Genomic DNA, 15640 nt, shown 5'->3' with positions numbered 1-15640 from the left:
GTGTCTAAATTCACATTATATTTCTGCAAACATTTTCACCGTAGTATTTTGTGATGTGGTCAAATAATGCTTACGAAGATGATGTGACTTTACAGAATAAAGGAGATGGTCCTCACTGCAGAACACGAAATCCAGGGGGAGGAGTTGGATCCAGATCCAACTCCTCCCACCTTACATATACCTAAACCTACCCATCTCCACCCCCTGATCCTTAAACCCACCCCTTAACCTACCAATCTCCACCCCTTAAATCTGGATCCAACTCCGCCCCCTGGATCTCGTGTCTGCAGTGAGGTGCTACTGGTAGGGCTGTAGTCCTGCGCAGTGATTAGTCGACTAAAAAAACAACAACAAAAAAACGCGATGTTTTGATTTAAAAAAATGTAACAATTGTCATAGAGCATTTATAAAACAACAACGAAAAAACATAAAAAAAATACCTAAAACTATAATAATAATACAATTCTTTGAAAATTAAGTGATTTTTTTTTTAACTGCAAAAAGTGAGGTGCACTGTCTGTAACAGTCACAATCGCGCACCTGACCACACCACACGCTACAAAAAAATATAACCGCTATCTGCCACAATGAAAAATCCTAACAAAAGCTCTCGTTTATACAGGCTGTATTCTTCTTTACTTTCAAAGCTATGGGTTAACTTTTGTCCAGCCGATCTAGGAGTTTTAAAACAAACACACACAAAAAAAACAAAGAGCCTAAAAACAATCCTAATAATAATAGGCTGTATTGTAGGACCGCATATAGGTTTATTTTCGTTTTGTTACATTATTTAGGCTATTTTCAAATGTGTCAAGTGTACAAATAAAAACAAAAACATATCAAGAAAACACAATCTATTGAGTCAGCATGATAAAGCCGTTAAAGGGACTGCTCACGTCTTTTGCGCGCTCAAGTTCGATTTCAAATGTAGGCGCGCGGTGTGCGCGCTCATGATGGAAGCAACGCGGTCGCGGTGCGACGCGCTCTTTTTTTCCACGCCGCATCGAGATAAAAACATATACAAGCCCGTAGGCAGGGGGGGTTCGGGTGGTTCGAACGAACCCCCCTCACTGCCAAAGGTCCAGAATTTAAGTCGTTAAAAAAAAAAAAATGTTTATGTGATTATTGTCATCATTGTTTTAATCAGTGCTTGTGACAAATATTCTTGGTTGCTGTTTCAAATTAATATGATTATTGTGTAGCTGGACGTGTGTGTGTGTGCGCCGCGCGTGCAGTTCAGAGAGAGTTCTCGCAATACACTTTTCAAACCAACGGTGAAGAAGCATCGCATCTGAATGATAGGGCTGGGGATCGAGTCCAAAAAGAATCGATTCCGAGGCGTTGGGAATTGAGAGTCGATTCCAAAGGTTCAAAATGCAATGGTTGGAATCGATTCCGGGGAATGATCTTACTCGTTGTAGTTTAGGACAAGTAATAAATCTGATTTATGAAATCAATCGACAAAAACAATCAAATTAACTTTTAAGTTATTAAATTCAAGTTCACGCAAACGTTTCCGTCTGCTGCGGCTGTCTGTCATTCATTCTCCATTCAGCGTTCAAACAGCGCGTTGCGTTCGGTTACGACAGTCAACATGATGAAACTCCCTCCAAGATGATTCACTGTTACTATTATTAGGCTATACTTGATCTGTAGATAAAGCTCTATGGTTTCGCATAAAATGACTATATTGCTGGACTGCATTGCTGTATCTTAACCATGTTCCTTTGTTAGAACACAGGAGAGCACTATCATTCTTCACGCGCACAGTAACTGACATTTAAAACTGTTAAAAGAAAAGGCTCAATAAACTATTTTATAGATAGACGGCAAAAAATGCATCTCAAAATGCATCAGATTGATGCTTTAAAATATGGAATATTTAAAATTTTCTCACGGGGGAGCATGCCCCCGGACCCCCCTAGAGGGGTAATATCCTTCTCACCTGGGGGAGGAGTTATATATATATATATATATATATATATTATATACTGTATATGTATTTTTTTATTTTTTTTTATTAAAAGGATTTCTATATTTTGTCCACTCAATAGACTACAATATAATAGCCATATAAACGTAGAGTAATTATAATAATAAAATATTTTAGGTGCATCAAAAAGCGTGCTCATTAACCAGCAGACAAGCTAATCCAGCACAAATTAGTGCATAAAAGGTCACCAAAATTAAGTATTTGAACCTCATAATTAAATACAAAAGGAGGAAAAAAACTGCAAAAATGTCCACTTTTTGAAAAACATAACCCCCCCTTTCAATAGGCTGGCTACGGACCTGATATAGTGTATAAAAACCGAAACAAGTAGCGTTCTAACTGAATGAATACAGCTGAACTACCTATCCCTTACTGAGCATGAAGCAGCAGTGCAGCCAGCCGTGCGAACCGAGTGTTCTATGTGTGTGCGCTAAACTGTGGCGCTGTTACAAAATAGCCTAAATTAAAGCATTTAAAGTTGGGGATAAACCATAGGCTAATTATATTTAGAATGCAGTAATATATAACTGCTTATAAAGGAATAAATATCAAGGAGTAAATCATTGAAAATTTCTTTCTATTGGTAAAAAAAAAAAATGCAACTGGTCAACCAATAAGAATGTCAGTCGACCAAGACGGCATCGACTAAATTTGACAGCCCTAGCTACTGGAATAAAGAGTCTCTTATTTTCTTCATTCTCTCTCTCTCTCTCTCTCTCTCTCACTCTCTCTCTCTCTCTCTCTCTCTCTCCCTCTCTCTCTCTCTCTCTCTCTCTCTCTCTCTCTCTCTCTCTCTCTCTCTGCTAATGTAGGTTAAAGCCGCTGTATAATGACAGATGAAGGTTGTTCTGTAAAGAAGAGAAATAAAGAAGAGAGACGTCAAATAAATAGTTAAAGATGAAAGAGAAGAAACAGTGTCTTCCAGCGCACAGAACTAGTGTGACTGGGCTTTAAAACAGACTATTGGAAACTAAATGCTGCTGTAGCTCTTCAATAAGATGATCATCATAGATGTGAACTATTGTTATTTCTCTGTCTTCAGTCTGTATAGATGCAGTATTACAGAGAAACAGAGTCTCATCCTGACTTCAGCTCTGAAATCAAACCCGTCACACCTGAGAGAGCTGGACCTGAGCATGAATAAACTAGGAGGACTCAGGAGTGAAGCACTTATGTGCCGTACTGAAGGATTTCACACTGTAAAACTGGAGAGATTGAGGTCAGTCACATTCACATACAAGAATCAAAATGCTTAAAATCACTTCAACTGTTTAAACTAGAACACATTAACATTATATTTGTACAAACATTTTCACCTTAGTATTTTGTGATCTGGTGAAATAAAGATGAAGATCTCTCTTCCTCTGTCTGTTTTATTTGCTGATGAAGATGATGTGACTTTACAGAATAAAGAGTCTCTTATTTTCTTCATTCTCTCTCCTCTCTCTCTCTCCTCTCTCTCTCTCTCCTCTCTCTCTCTTCTCTCTCTCTCTCTCTCTCTCTCTCTCTCTCTCTCTCTCTCTCTCTGCTAATGTAGGTTAAGATACTGTGATATGACAGATGAAGGTTGTTCTGATGTGACTTCAGCTCTGAAATCAAACCCGTCACACCTGAGAGAGCTGGACCTGAGCTGGAATAAACTAGGAGACTCTGGAGTGAAAAACCTCAGTGATCTACTGATGAACCCACAATTCAAGCTGGAGAAACTACAGTTAGTGTCATTATACTGTACAGCAATTACAGTGTGACTGAAAGTTTATTTATTTGAAGACAGCAGGGCTTATGTTTCATTGTTTATAGCAGTGCACTTTCTGGGTTTCCCTATTGCTCACATTTTTATGTGTTTTTTTTATCTAGATAGTAATTGTTTAATTCCCAACATCTGATACAATGTACTGATTGTGTACATGCAGAAATGTGCCTTTTCTACAGAGAATAAATAAGAGATAAGTCTTTTTAAAAATGAAAGAGAAGAAACAGTGTCTTCCAGCGCACAGAACTAGTGTGACTGGGTTTTAAAAACAGACTATTGGAAAACTAAATGCTGCTGTAGCTCTTCAATAAGATGATCATCATAGATGTGAACTATTGTTATTTCTCTGTCTTCAGTCTGAGTTATTGCAGTATTACAGAGGAACAGAGTCTCATCCTGACTTCAGCTCTGAAATCAAACCCGTCACACCTGAGAGAGCTGGACCTGAGCTGGAATAATCTAGGAGACTCTGGAGTGAAAAACCTCAGTGATCTACTGATGAACCCACAATTCAAGCTGGAGAAACTACAGTTAGTGTCATTATACTGTACAGCAATTACAGTGTGACTGAAGTTTATTTATTTGAAGACAGCAGGGCTTATGTTTCATTGGTTATAGCAGTGCACTTTCTGGGTTTATTAAACTAAAACACTTTATTCTCAATATCTGACAGTGAGTCTGAGTTCACATTATATTTGTGTAAAATTCTTCACATTCATGATTTGTTTGTAAGATAATCTCTCTTCCTCTGTTTGTGTCTCTCTAGTCTACAGTACTGTGGCATTACAGATGTTTCTTCTTTAACTCAGTCTTTGACTAACTCAAAAGCACTGCAGTTTTTAAAAGAGCTTGATCTGAGAGGCAATAAGATCGGAGACTCACAGCAGCGGCTCAGAGACGAGCTACGAGACTCAAACTGTGTCCTGAGGTGAGGAAACATCACTGAGATATTAAAGAGATCTTCATTTACCTCTGATTTGTGAACAATCCTTGATGTGAAGTTATTGAAATGTTGAACACAAAGGAGGAAAGAGAAGAAAAGCTCACTGTCACAGCTTTATACATCAACACCTGCTTTATGAACTGTGTCAGTAGAAGTGAATCATTTCAGTGTGAAAACAGACTTGGTCAGATTGTAGGAAACGCTGCACTCCTGCTAAAATCAGTGCAGTTCCAGCTTCAGCTCACAGCGTCCAGCTCACATGAGCAATGTCTCTGTCTCTAGTGTGTTTTACTGTGACAAGCAACACGTCACACTACTCTACACTTACTTTACTCTCAGTTATTTACTAAGAGCCTACAAACATGTTTAAACTAGAGGACAAACGGCTTTAACTAAAGGTTTGTGTTTAACTCAAAATAACATTAGTATTTGCTCCCTGTGGTTTATTCCATACGCCGTACACTCATTAGTTTCTCCTTTACAGAGACTCAATAGGAGTCGCACCGACACACACACACACACACACACACACATATGAACATGATTCAGGTTTTACATCTATTATATTTAAAAACTAGGGCTGTCAATCGATTAAAATTTTTAATCTAATTAATTACATACTCTATAATGAATTAATCTAAATTAATCGCATACACAATCTTACAATGTTTACATGGTACAATTTCTGGTAAGCTACGTTTTTATTATTATTGCTTGACACAAATTTCACGATTTAAATTTAATTTAATTCTTGTGATTTGATGCAATATTGACTCATTTGGATAAATATTAGGTATACAAGATATAGGCATTCATTTTTCTCAAGAAAAAAAAAATCTCACCCAATGCTGTAAAAATACAGAGAGCCATATCAGCTGGTAGTATTTAAGGTTAAAAATAGATCAAATTAAATATAATGCTTGTTTATTACAAATAACAACTTTGATATTTAAGTAAAAATATAATACATATGTAATATAGTAGTAGTAGGCTACATAAATTTAGAAAAATACTCTCCATAGCTCTTTTTTTATAGCCAACTATAACGTGCTATATGGACATGAAATGGCTTTCCTGAGGTAACTTAGGCTAAATGTTATGTGACATAATTGTTCTCCAGCTGTTTTATTGACCTCTTTTCGCGGTTGAAAAACACTGATTGATCGAGGAATATACATTTCGGTAAGTTTTAGGCTGCCCTACTGTATCTTTCAACATTGTTCATTCGTGTTTATTTACTATTAGCTAGAGATGATCGGTTCACGTGCCGCTATGGGATCTGTCATGACTCATGTCACATTTACAAGCGCCAAAACGGTATTTATTGTTTGATTTTCGTAATAAAATTGACAGAATCTGAGAGCTGAGATTTTTTTAATATCATAATAACGTCTGTCTTGTCTGTTTCCGTGTCCTCTCTTTGGTGCGCGATTTTTCTGTGCGTGAGAAAATGGTTGTGTGACGTGAGAGCGCGTGAAAAGTTACAACACACACACACACACACACACACACACACACACACACACACACACACACACACACACACACACAAGCGCGCTTTCTCTCAGACACACTCACACACTCCTGGATGCTTTGCATTGATGTGGTACTTTAGAGTTGACGAACTCCGTTTGTTATAAGTAAATGTTCCAAACAAGGATCCAAGCAGCGCGTTCTTGTCTCCCTCCTCCTTTTTACACGAATGGTGGCTATGGCTAGAATGGCTCCGCAAAGGTCAAAACGGAATGGATTAATCTGCGTTATTTTTTTTAACGCGTTATTTCTTCTCAGATTAATTAATCGAAATTAACGTGTTATTTTGAAAGCCCTATTAAAAACACAAATATATATGCAAGATAATTTAAAGTCGGTTATTAATCCGATTACAGGAATTCAATTTAACTTATTTTTACTCAGAAAACAGTAATTGAAATAAAATAATTTGCACTTTGTTCCGCTGAACACTGATTGTTTTCTCTTCTGTTCTACTTTACAGAGTAGATTAAGATCGATCGGCAAACGACAGTGGATTTACATCATAGTTTAAATCTGTGAAACGGAGATGAGAGGAGCAGAAACCATCAGGTGATCCACAGAAGAGTCTCACTGCTGTCTATGAGGAGAAATACATGTGTAAATGTGTTTCATACAGGTGGAAGAGACTCAGACTTCACTATTAAATAAAGCAGCGTGTGTGTTAGCATGCGTATTAGAAACATGTTTAAAAATGATCAGGAGGTCGGGAGGTGCTCGTAAAGTGCTCGGCTCGGCTCGTAATGGGCTCTATGCACGCATCACTTCCGCATTGGCGTAAGAATGTTTGGATATTTCCGGTTAACGGAAGAAAACATTAAACAGTGACAGTCGACATTTACGATGGCAGAGACGAAGTTCACAAGGTGTTTGCTGGAGTTGCCAAAGTGTCTGTTAACGATATCCGGAGGATCGTCCGGGCATCCAGTACGACAACACCACGCAGCAAATTAGATAAAGGCTTTAAATTTTACGTTTCTTTATTTCTTTGCAACTTTGAAAGTAATTTGCTAACGCTAGCTAGCGTTTTAGCGTAGTGTTTTAAGTCATGACTCCGTCCTGCTTCAGGTTAATCATGCTTTAAATAAAGTTTAATTATGTGTATATACCTCTCACTTCATGTGTTTGTACTTTTATTAAAGTATCAGGTAAAAATAGGGCAACAAATGAGATATCTGTGAGAGCCCACTGCTACCGCTCAATGAAGAAGCTAAAGCCACCACACCAGCTGAAAGTAGGACTAGATTAAGTGACACGTTCAAAAGTTCTGTTGAACTTGTTTAAGGTTCTGTTCAACAAATGTTTTACTCGTTTAATGTTACCACATTTCAGCTTTGATGAGCATTTCTAAGAGAGCACCTTTGTGGTTTTCACGAAAGCTGAACAGTGGTAGCCTAATACAGAACAGGGTGGCCTAATACAGAACAGGGTGGCTGAGTGGGAATTGCCATGCTTTGTTGTTTGGGTCTGTTAAACAAATTGGAGTTCGGTTTAAAATGTAAACAATAATGAGATTACTACTTTTGCCTGACTTGATGACTGCAAAGACAGTAAAATATTCCACTCAGCTATTCTTCAAACTGCTGTTGTTCTACTCAAACCTGTCCTGTCATCTTTACCTCATTCTTTATAAACTTGAGGCCCAACTTCCTTGCTTTTTTACTTGATGTTTCAAGTAAAAAAAGGGGGGGGGGGGGATTATTAACATGTTTCATATACTCTTTGAAACATTCGGTCGTGATTTGTTTTTCTTTAACACATACATGCCCAAATACCTCTCTATGAAAAGTAACTGAACAGACGCGTGAATTTTTGCATTTATTGTACAATCATTTTAAAGTTTATTTTGTCAACTGTCTTATTTACAACATTCAATATTAATCATCACATACACAGATTGTAACATATCAAATTGTAAAATAAATTGTAATTGTAAAATAAATAAATGTAAAATAAGTCAAAATAAGTTTTGTACCCTCACCAGTCAGCACTTACACTACACACTACCTGTTATAGATGCAGGGGCGGATCTACCGGGGTGGCATAGGGTGGCAAATGCCACCCTAAAAGAAAGCCTTGCCACCCCTGCTGCCACCCCAGTTGGCAGCAACGAATTAAAAGTTATGGCCAATTTGACAATTTACGAACGCGAATCTCCAATGTCCGACTGCAGTGAATTCGCTCCGTGCATAATATGACGACCGTTGACGTTCGTACTTTATTGTGTGGGCAAATACTTCCGGCGAAAACTTCCGGTGATCTTACCGCGAGAGCGGGAGACAGCGAGAGCAAGAGACAACAGCGACCGAGTTCCATTACCAGAGAGATAAGTTTTCAACCCGACCAAATTTTTAAATGCATATATCATTTTCAGTGTATTTCACCTGTGCGTTTCTATGCTTTATATTACTGCATTTATTTTGTGCAAGTGAGATGAGTAAAGAACATCTGTTTCATATATCATTAACTGTCTGGTGTTTATAAGCAGTAGCGTACAGTATTTTACTACGTGTAAAATATACACAAACTTAGCTATATTAAGTTGTTTGTGTACAGTTAAAAATATAAATGTAAAATATGTGATAATAATATTGATCGATCAATTGATGTAAGTAAGTAAAAAACATGCGCAGAATTAAGAAAATATTATTTAATATTTATGGAGATAAATTTTAGCCTATCATAAAGCAAACGTGTGAATGTTCACAGGGTATTTTATTTAACAACTCCAATAGTAGTTGTAACTCTATATTTACAGTAGGCATAATTGTCATTGCGTATGTATGCAGCATGAGTCCAATACAATCTTCTGTTCGTGAACAGTTGTATTTCATTCATTAATCTGACTAACGTTATGCATCCGTGCATTTAATTGCCATTGGCTCGTGTGATAGTAATATGGATCTTAGTAGTATTTAAATGATATAATTGATTCTATAAATTGATTATTGTTGGGTGCTCAACAAAATAATATATATAAAAAAGGGAAAAAAGGTCGGCACACCTTGGCTCCAAAAGTTAAATGCACCACTGCCTTTATACTCACAGAGCTGGACTGGCCATAATATTATAACTATTATTATATAGTAGTGTAATGTAGACAGACACTATATCACAACTAAAAAGAGTTTTGAGTTTTTCTTTGTTCAATTTGGACACTGAATATGGGTTGGAGCTCTTTATTTTGAACCCTCAAAGTGCACCAGATTGATGAATTTAACATTAAAAAGCACAAAATTTTCTTACGGGGGAGCATGTCCCCGAACCCCCCTAGAGGGACAGAGGTGCACTCTGCACTCACCACAGATTGCAGCTTATAGCTTGTTTTAGGATTCATCACTGTGGAGTATAGTTCAACTTAGTATAGTTCAACTTAGTATAGTTCAACCCCCCCCCCCCCCCCCCCCCCCACACACACACACACACACACACAGACACAAACACACAAAACAGATACAAATAATGCCCTTTTGTAGTGTGTATACATGATTTCTCATCAAACTGTGGTAACTGTGATTAAATTCAGTATATATACGTCTGCCATGTTGCCACCCCTCAAAAATTCCTGCCCCCCTCTTGCCACCCCATAAATATTTTTCTAGATCCGCCCCTGTATAGATGTGTAAACGCATGGATAACTCATTTACAACACTTTCTGCTTCCCCTAATCTAAAGTGTAAACTATTCCCTAATCTAAAGTGTAAACTATTCATCACTTGTAAATGTTACACATCATTGTGTTGCCCAGGCTTTAACCAAGGGGCCATTTTGATAGTTGACCAAAAGACATGCGACTGTGTAAAGTTGATTAATGCTGCCCGTCCAGCCAAATACCCACAGCCCCTAGTACAGTAAGCAGGAAATTAGCCCATGTATTTATGATGCGGCTTACAGTTGACTGGTGGATTTTGAATCTGTGGGCCAGACCCTTCTGCATCAGACCCAATGACAAGTCATTCATAAAGAGAAAAAATTCATCAATGGGTTGAAGAATCTGCATAGAGAAAGAATTAGATGTAAGGATTTGATAAGATTATGCAATATATCTTGCTTTGTAAGAACAATATATTCCCCGTTGCACTGCCAGTGTGAGGGACCTCATCATTCATACTTCGTGCTCTTGTCACCCGTACCATCTTGCAGGTTCTGTCTGCTTCCAAAAGGCCATCAGGTGGGCGTGACTTGCAAATCAGTGGGACATACTGGAGGTGTTACATTTCATTACATTACATCAAGTGCCCATACACAACATTAAATTGCAAGCATGTTAGCATCCGTATTGACAGTTACTGTAAACATCCTGGAACATTTAGGCACTCAGGTCAGAAACTGGACCACACACGTCAGTCCTTTTGCTTACGGCTCTTCTCAGTATTTTAAAATACAATGCACTAGTAGATAGATCTAGATAGTTTTAGATAGATACTTTTCTCATCACGAGGGAAATTCAAGGTTTCCAGTAGCTTACAACAACACACATCACACATCACACATCACACATGCAACATTTAAACAGATAGGCTTAATAATACTAATCAATGTTGAAAGCTCTAAAACGTCTATATTAAAGGGGTCATATAATGCCATTTTTGTACAAGCTAATATGATTCTTTAGGGTCTAAATTAAAAGTTTGTAATATACTTTAATTAAAAATTCTCATTAGTATTGTAAGAAAACACTTATTTTACCTGGTCAAAAACAGCTCTGTTTTCAGCACGCCGTTTCAGTGCATATGACTTTAAATGATAATGAGCTTTGCTCACCCCGCCTCTCTGTTCTGCGCATACACCGTTTGTAACACAATAACACAATAACCACGCGTTGTTCATTATAAACGTGGGATTATGAATTATATTGAGAACGTTGTACATAGAAAACATGCTGTAATGTACCCTGAGTGTAAACCGACGCATTCATCGTGAAGCGTGCAGCTGGCGATTTGCAAAGATTATATAAATATTAATATAAAGATTAATAAAACGTTACACTCACTTTAGTTCTTCTGAAGGTTCAGCAGGAAGACGAATAGGTTCCAATCCTTTATTCAGGTGCAGCTTCTCAGCAAAACCAGCTTTACACTGATCCTCGTTTATAAAGCAGTCTGCTGAGAAATGATTCGGCAAACATGAAAGCATTGACGTTGCTCGTGGGGAATATTCCCTTCGAAAACAAACTCAGCCACTGCGTCTTCAGCGGTTCGGATTTAGGAACATTAAAATGACTGTGTTCGTTATTACACCCAAGAACAGAACACCACAATCGCTTAGACGCCATTCTGCTCATAGACAGTGCTCCAGCATATCAACAATGACCGCGCGGACTATGATTGACAGCTCCCTCACGAGCGAGGGCGGGTCTGTGTTGAATCACAAGCTGTCAATCAACAATCGCGGGAGGGGCGTCCGTTTTATTGACGTCACAAAAACGAACGGCTCGATTTGAGGCAGGGGAAAACATATAAGGAGATTAAAACAAAAACACTGGATGGATTTTTATCATTAAATGATGGTTGTGTACAGGCACTGCCAACACACATTTCAGTACAATCAACTTGTAAAAGTGCATGTACCATTATATGACCCCTTTAAACAAAGGTGGACATTTTAATTTACCTTGTGAAGAACCTTCTGTCATCATCTGATCCAGCAAACTGCTCCAAGCAGAACTTGTTGCTGATAGATATCTCCTCTATTACGTTTCGGAGTCTTGCTATCTCTTCATGAAGTTCTTCAGTGCGGTTAAGAGACATATCCAGCGCAGCAGGTTCACTACTGTCGCAGTAGTCATGGTCAGGAGGATAGTCCAATTCCACAGATGGATCGTGCGTGGTTTCTGTATTGGGACGCTCGGTCCTTTCCCAAACTCCGGGCCGTGGGGCTGGCAGACTGAAATTGTTCCACTGAAAAAGCACGGGAACAGCTCCCTTCTTTAGACGTCTCCGCCCAGCTGGAGTCAGAGGCTCATCACGTCTTCACTTTGAAAGTGTCGGCTGCAGACTCGTGTGTTTGTTGTAAGAAACTTGTCTCGTCGGATGTTAATCACCCAACGTTTATGTAATTCAATGTCTTTGGGAAAAGTAAAAAAACTAACTGAAGAATTGCATGTTGCAGACACTGTGGCTAGAAGCAGGGGCGTCATGCAAGCCAAAATTCTGGGGGGGGCACAATCTGAGACGTTGCAATTGTTTTCTGACGGGTGATATGGATCATGTTAGGAGGGGTCAGGGGGTTTCTCCCCCTGAAAATTTTTTAAATTCTGGCTGCTAAACATACCATTTCAATGCAGTTTGGGAGGGACAGAAATACCTTAACGGAGCTAGCGGCAACACTCCTCTATCTGATTCTGAGGACTAAGTTAAAGTATCTATTTTGTAAGTTTATGTAAAAGACAGGTTGATGAAAGAACTGTAAGCTCAAATTCAAAAGCTTTTGAAGTCTACTTCATCAAAGCATGTTTACACACACACTTACTGTACACTTAGGCCTACTACACATGATTTTAAAAACAGTACCATTGCAGTTTTTATGTTATGATTTTAAATTTGTATGTGACCTAAGAACGATCTTACATTAAAGGTAGCCTACATAAAGGTGCTAAGGTCTGACTTTGTGGTGCTCGGAAATTAAGTTATTTTAATATTAATATGTGATGAAGGACTTTGAAAGAAGTTTGACAGATTTCAGTGCTTAATAAGGTTAACAATACCCCGTTTATTTGAAAATGGTTAATATTTGACAGAAATGTAAAAAAGTAATCAAATCAAATGCAATATGTATAGCGATCTGTATAACAACTATGCTGTAGGCATTTGGGGGGTAGTCCTACTATGATATTAGACTACATTAAAAGATAATGAATTTCAAACCTGAACCAAACATATTTTTTAATTCAAAGATCAAAGTCTGTCATTAGTCTTTAGTCTGCCAAAAAAAAAAAAAAAACATTAAAATCATGAACTCAAATGTCATTGTGAAAAAAAAATGTGTTACTGTTGTAACAGTATGTAGGCTAAATCAGACCTTTCAGGCTATAGCCTAATGCTAATAAGCCTTATGGCAAAATTATTATTACAACTAAATTGTCGGTCATTAAATAGGAAAACTAAATAATTTTGTAGATGATTTGCTTTGTGTAGGCCTAACCCGACATCAGACATTATAAGGCCCGGACGAAGTTTTTGTTTGCACACAGTGACGCGAGCAATCAATCACTCCTTTAATGCTGCGTTCCAGCGAATAGCGCGTCAAATTCACGCCTACCGCGTCTAGTTATAGCCTACGCGTGAACACTTTGAATCCATTCGCGCGTCAAGAGCAAATGACGCGTGTAAAAAAACTAAAGTTTAGACTGGCTGCCTGCACATTCACTGTCCTCGCGGCTGCTGCAATTGGAAGAGGCTGGCTGCAGGACGACTCAACTTCCACGGACAGTTTTTAATATTTTATATCAAGATTTTGCTTTAGTATAATTTTCGGGACAATTAAGGCCGGTTTCGGGACAACAGCTTAGATTTCGGGACTGTCCCGATTTTTTCGGGACTTCTGGCTAGAAGAGCTGTCTTCCCGCCTTTGAAAGGACAATTTTGTACGTTTACATGTCATCACGTTATCAGTCAAGACAAAGTACAAGTAAAAACATTAACACAAACAACACAACAACGACGAAAATGAACAGTTTTGGGTGTTTTGACGACAAGCATTCAATGGTAGCATAGGTAGCACTTCACTCTACAATAACCGGATGTTTACAACCATCCTGAGATTTAACCGGAAATACGTCATGCTCGCCAGTGCATACTGCCCAGAGCCATAGAGAGAAAGAGTTGCGACACTCCCATAGACCTCCGTTGTAAAAAATGGCGGCGCTTTTAACCGCCTACTTCCGGGATTTGAAGATCTGATTAGTTCCAAACACTGTCATTTGGGCGTTGGACCCCATTCACTTACATTGCTGCGCGTCGAGTTGTTCCAGAGATAAGTTGCTGAAATATCGACCTCTTTTGAATTGTCAACTGTCTATATTGTATCAGAGGCCCTTTGCGATGCTTATACTGGTCTTCATTTGTATATGCACAGCGTAATCATTTATATTTTATCTTGGTTGTTTCAACCAATTTTCAAGCACTGCCTGCTAGCTAGTTAGCTAGCGCGACTTCTTCAGCTGTGACAGTTCGGTAATGAATCGCTACCACCTTTATAATATTCATATTTTCAGGCTTCCTCTCCTAAAGTTAAATACTTTTAATAATTTGAAACCCCATGTTTGCATCTGCCTTCAGCCCTGGTTTTTGTTTTTCTTGTTCACACACACTCACACAAGCACACATTTTTGTTGTCTGTCATTGTTTAATAAAACATTTTATTTTAAAACCTTCATTTGTATCAGCCATGCTTAATTGCTGTCTCAATAGCTGTAACAGAAGTTACAAGTGTTTTGTTAGTTAATTGCTTAAGTTACTTGGATTGAGTTACAGCTACCCTTACTCTAAGCCTACTATGTACACTAACCCAGAGCCATAGAGAAAAATCTTCACTCTGCTCTTACCTATAGACCCAAACATAAAAGCGTAAATTCGTTTTTAATCTGTTATAGTTTTGATAATATCTAATATCTTAATCTTAAAATGATATTCTTAGTCTTAACATAATCATGTTTCACGTTGTGGTCCTGGGGGTGGCCACTTTCATCAGAAGAAGTGAGCTAGCTTCTAAGCGAATTCTGAATTTGCGTGATCACGAAGGTAGGCGAAACCTTGAGTAGGCCTAGTGATGAATTGCTTACTTGTGAAAGTGTGCATGTGTGAAACTACACTACCGTTCAAAAGTTTGGGGTCAGTGAGAATTTTATTTTTATTTTTTGGAGGAAAGAAATCAATACTTTTATTTATCAAGGACAGTAAAGACATTTATAATGTTACACAAGATTATATTTCAAACAAATGCTGTTCTTTTGAACTTCCTATTCATCAAAGAATCCTAAAAAAAACAAAAAAAACTGTACAACTGACAGACTGTTTCAACTGTTTCAACATTGATAATAATAATAAATGTTTCTTGAGCATCAAATCCTCAAATTATACTGATTTGTGAAGGATCATTTGACACTGAAGACACTGACACTGGTGATGCTGAAAATTCAGCTTTGATCACAGGAATAAATTACACTTTACTATATATTCACACAGAAAACAGCTGATTTACACTGGAGATAATATTTAATACTATAACTGATTTTTGTTGTATTTTTAATCAAATAAGCGCAGCCATGGTTAGCAGAAGAGAATTCTTTTAAAAGTATTTAAAATCGTACCGACCCCAAACTTTTGAACGGTAGTGTACATGTAGCCTAGTTAATGTAAAAAAATATGTTGCCATGAGTTATTGATCACATTTCCCCCCAGTGTACTTCATTGTAATG

The 15640-nt window shown here is 37.9% G+C and overlaps 1 protein-coding gene across 1 annotated transcript in view; it reads left to right on the top strand.

Annotated features, from left to right (window-relative positions):
- LOC130096186 (NACHT, LRR and PYD domains-containing protein 12-like) overlaps positions 1-6904 on the top strand; it is a 33449-nt gene extending 26545 nt beyond the window's left edge. The window contains exons 4-8 of the mRNA XM_056262870.1: positions 3036-3212; positions 3531-3704; positions 4103-4276; positions 4513-4674; positions 6686-6904. Coding sequence (XP_056118845.1) covers positions 3036-3212; positions 3531-3704; positions 4103-4276; positions 4513-4674; positions 6686-6695 — 697 coding nt within the window. The 3' untranslated portion in view covers positions 6696-6904. The remainder of the gene's footprint in view (positions 1-3035; positions 3213-3530; positions 3705-4102; positions 4277-4512; positions 4675-6685) is intronic.
- Positions 6905-15640: the final 8736 nt, after the last annotated feature.

Source organism: Rhinichthys klamathensis, unplaced genomic scaffold (assembly GCF_029890125.1).
Source record: "Rhinichthys klamathensis goyatoka isolate OS25496 unplaced genomic scaffold, OSU_Roscu_1.1 h1tg000011l_1, whole genome shotgun sequence".
In the NCBI taxonomy this organism is placed as follows: Eukaryota; Metazoa; Chordata; class Actinopteri; order Cypriniformes; family Leuciscidae; genus Rhinichthys; species Rhinichthys klamathensis.
The sequence above is the reverse complement of the archived record's forward strand: the minus strand, read 5'-3'. Positions and strand labels throughout refer to the sequence as shown.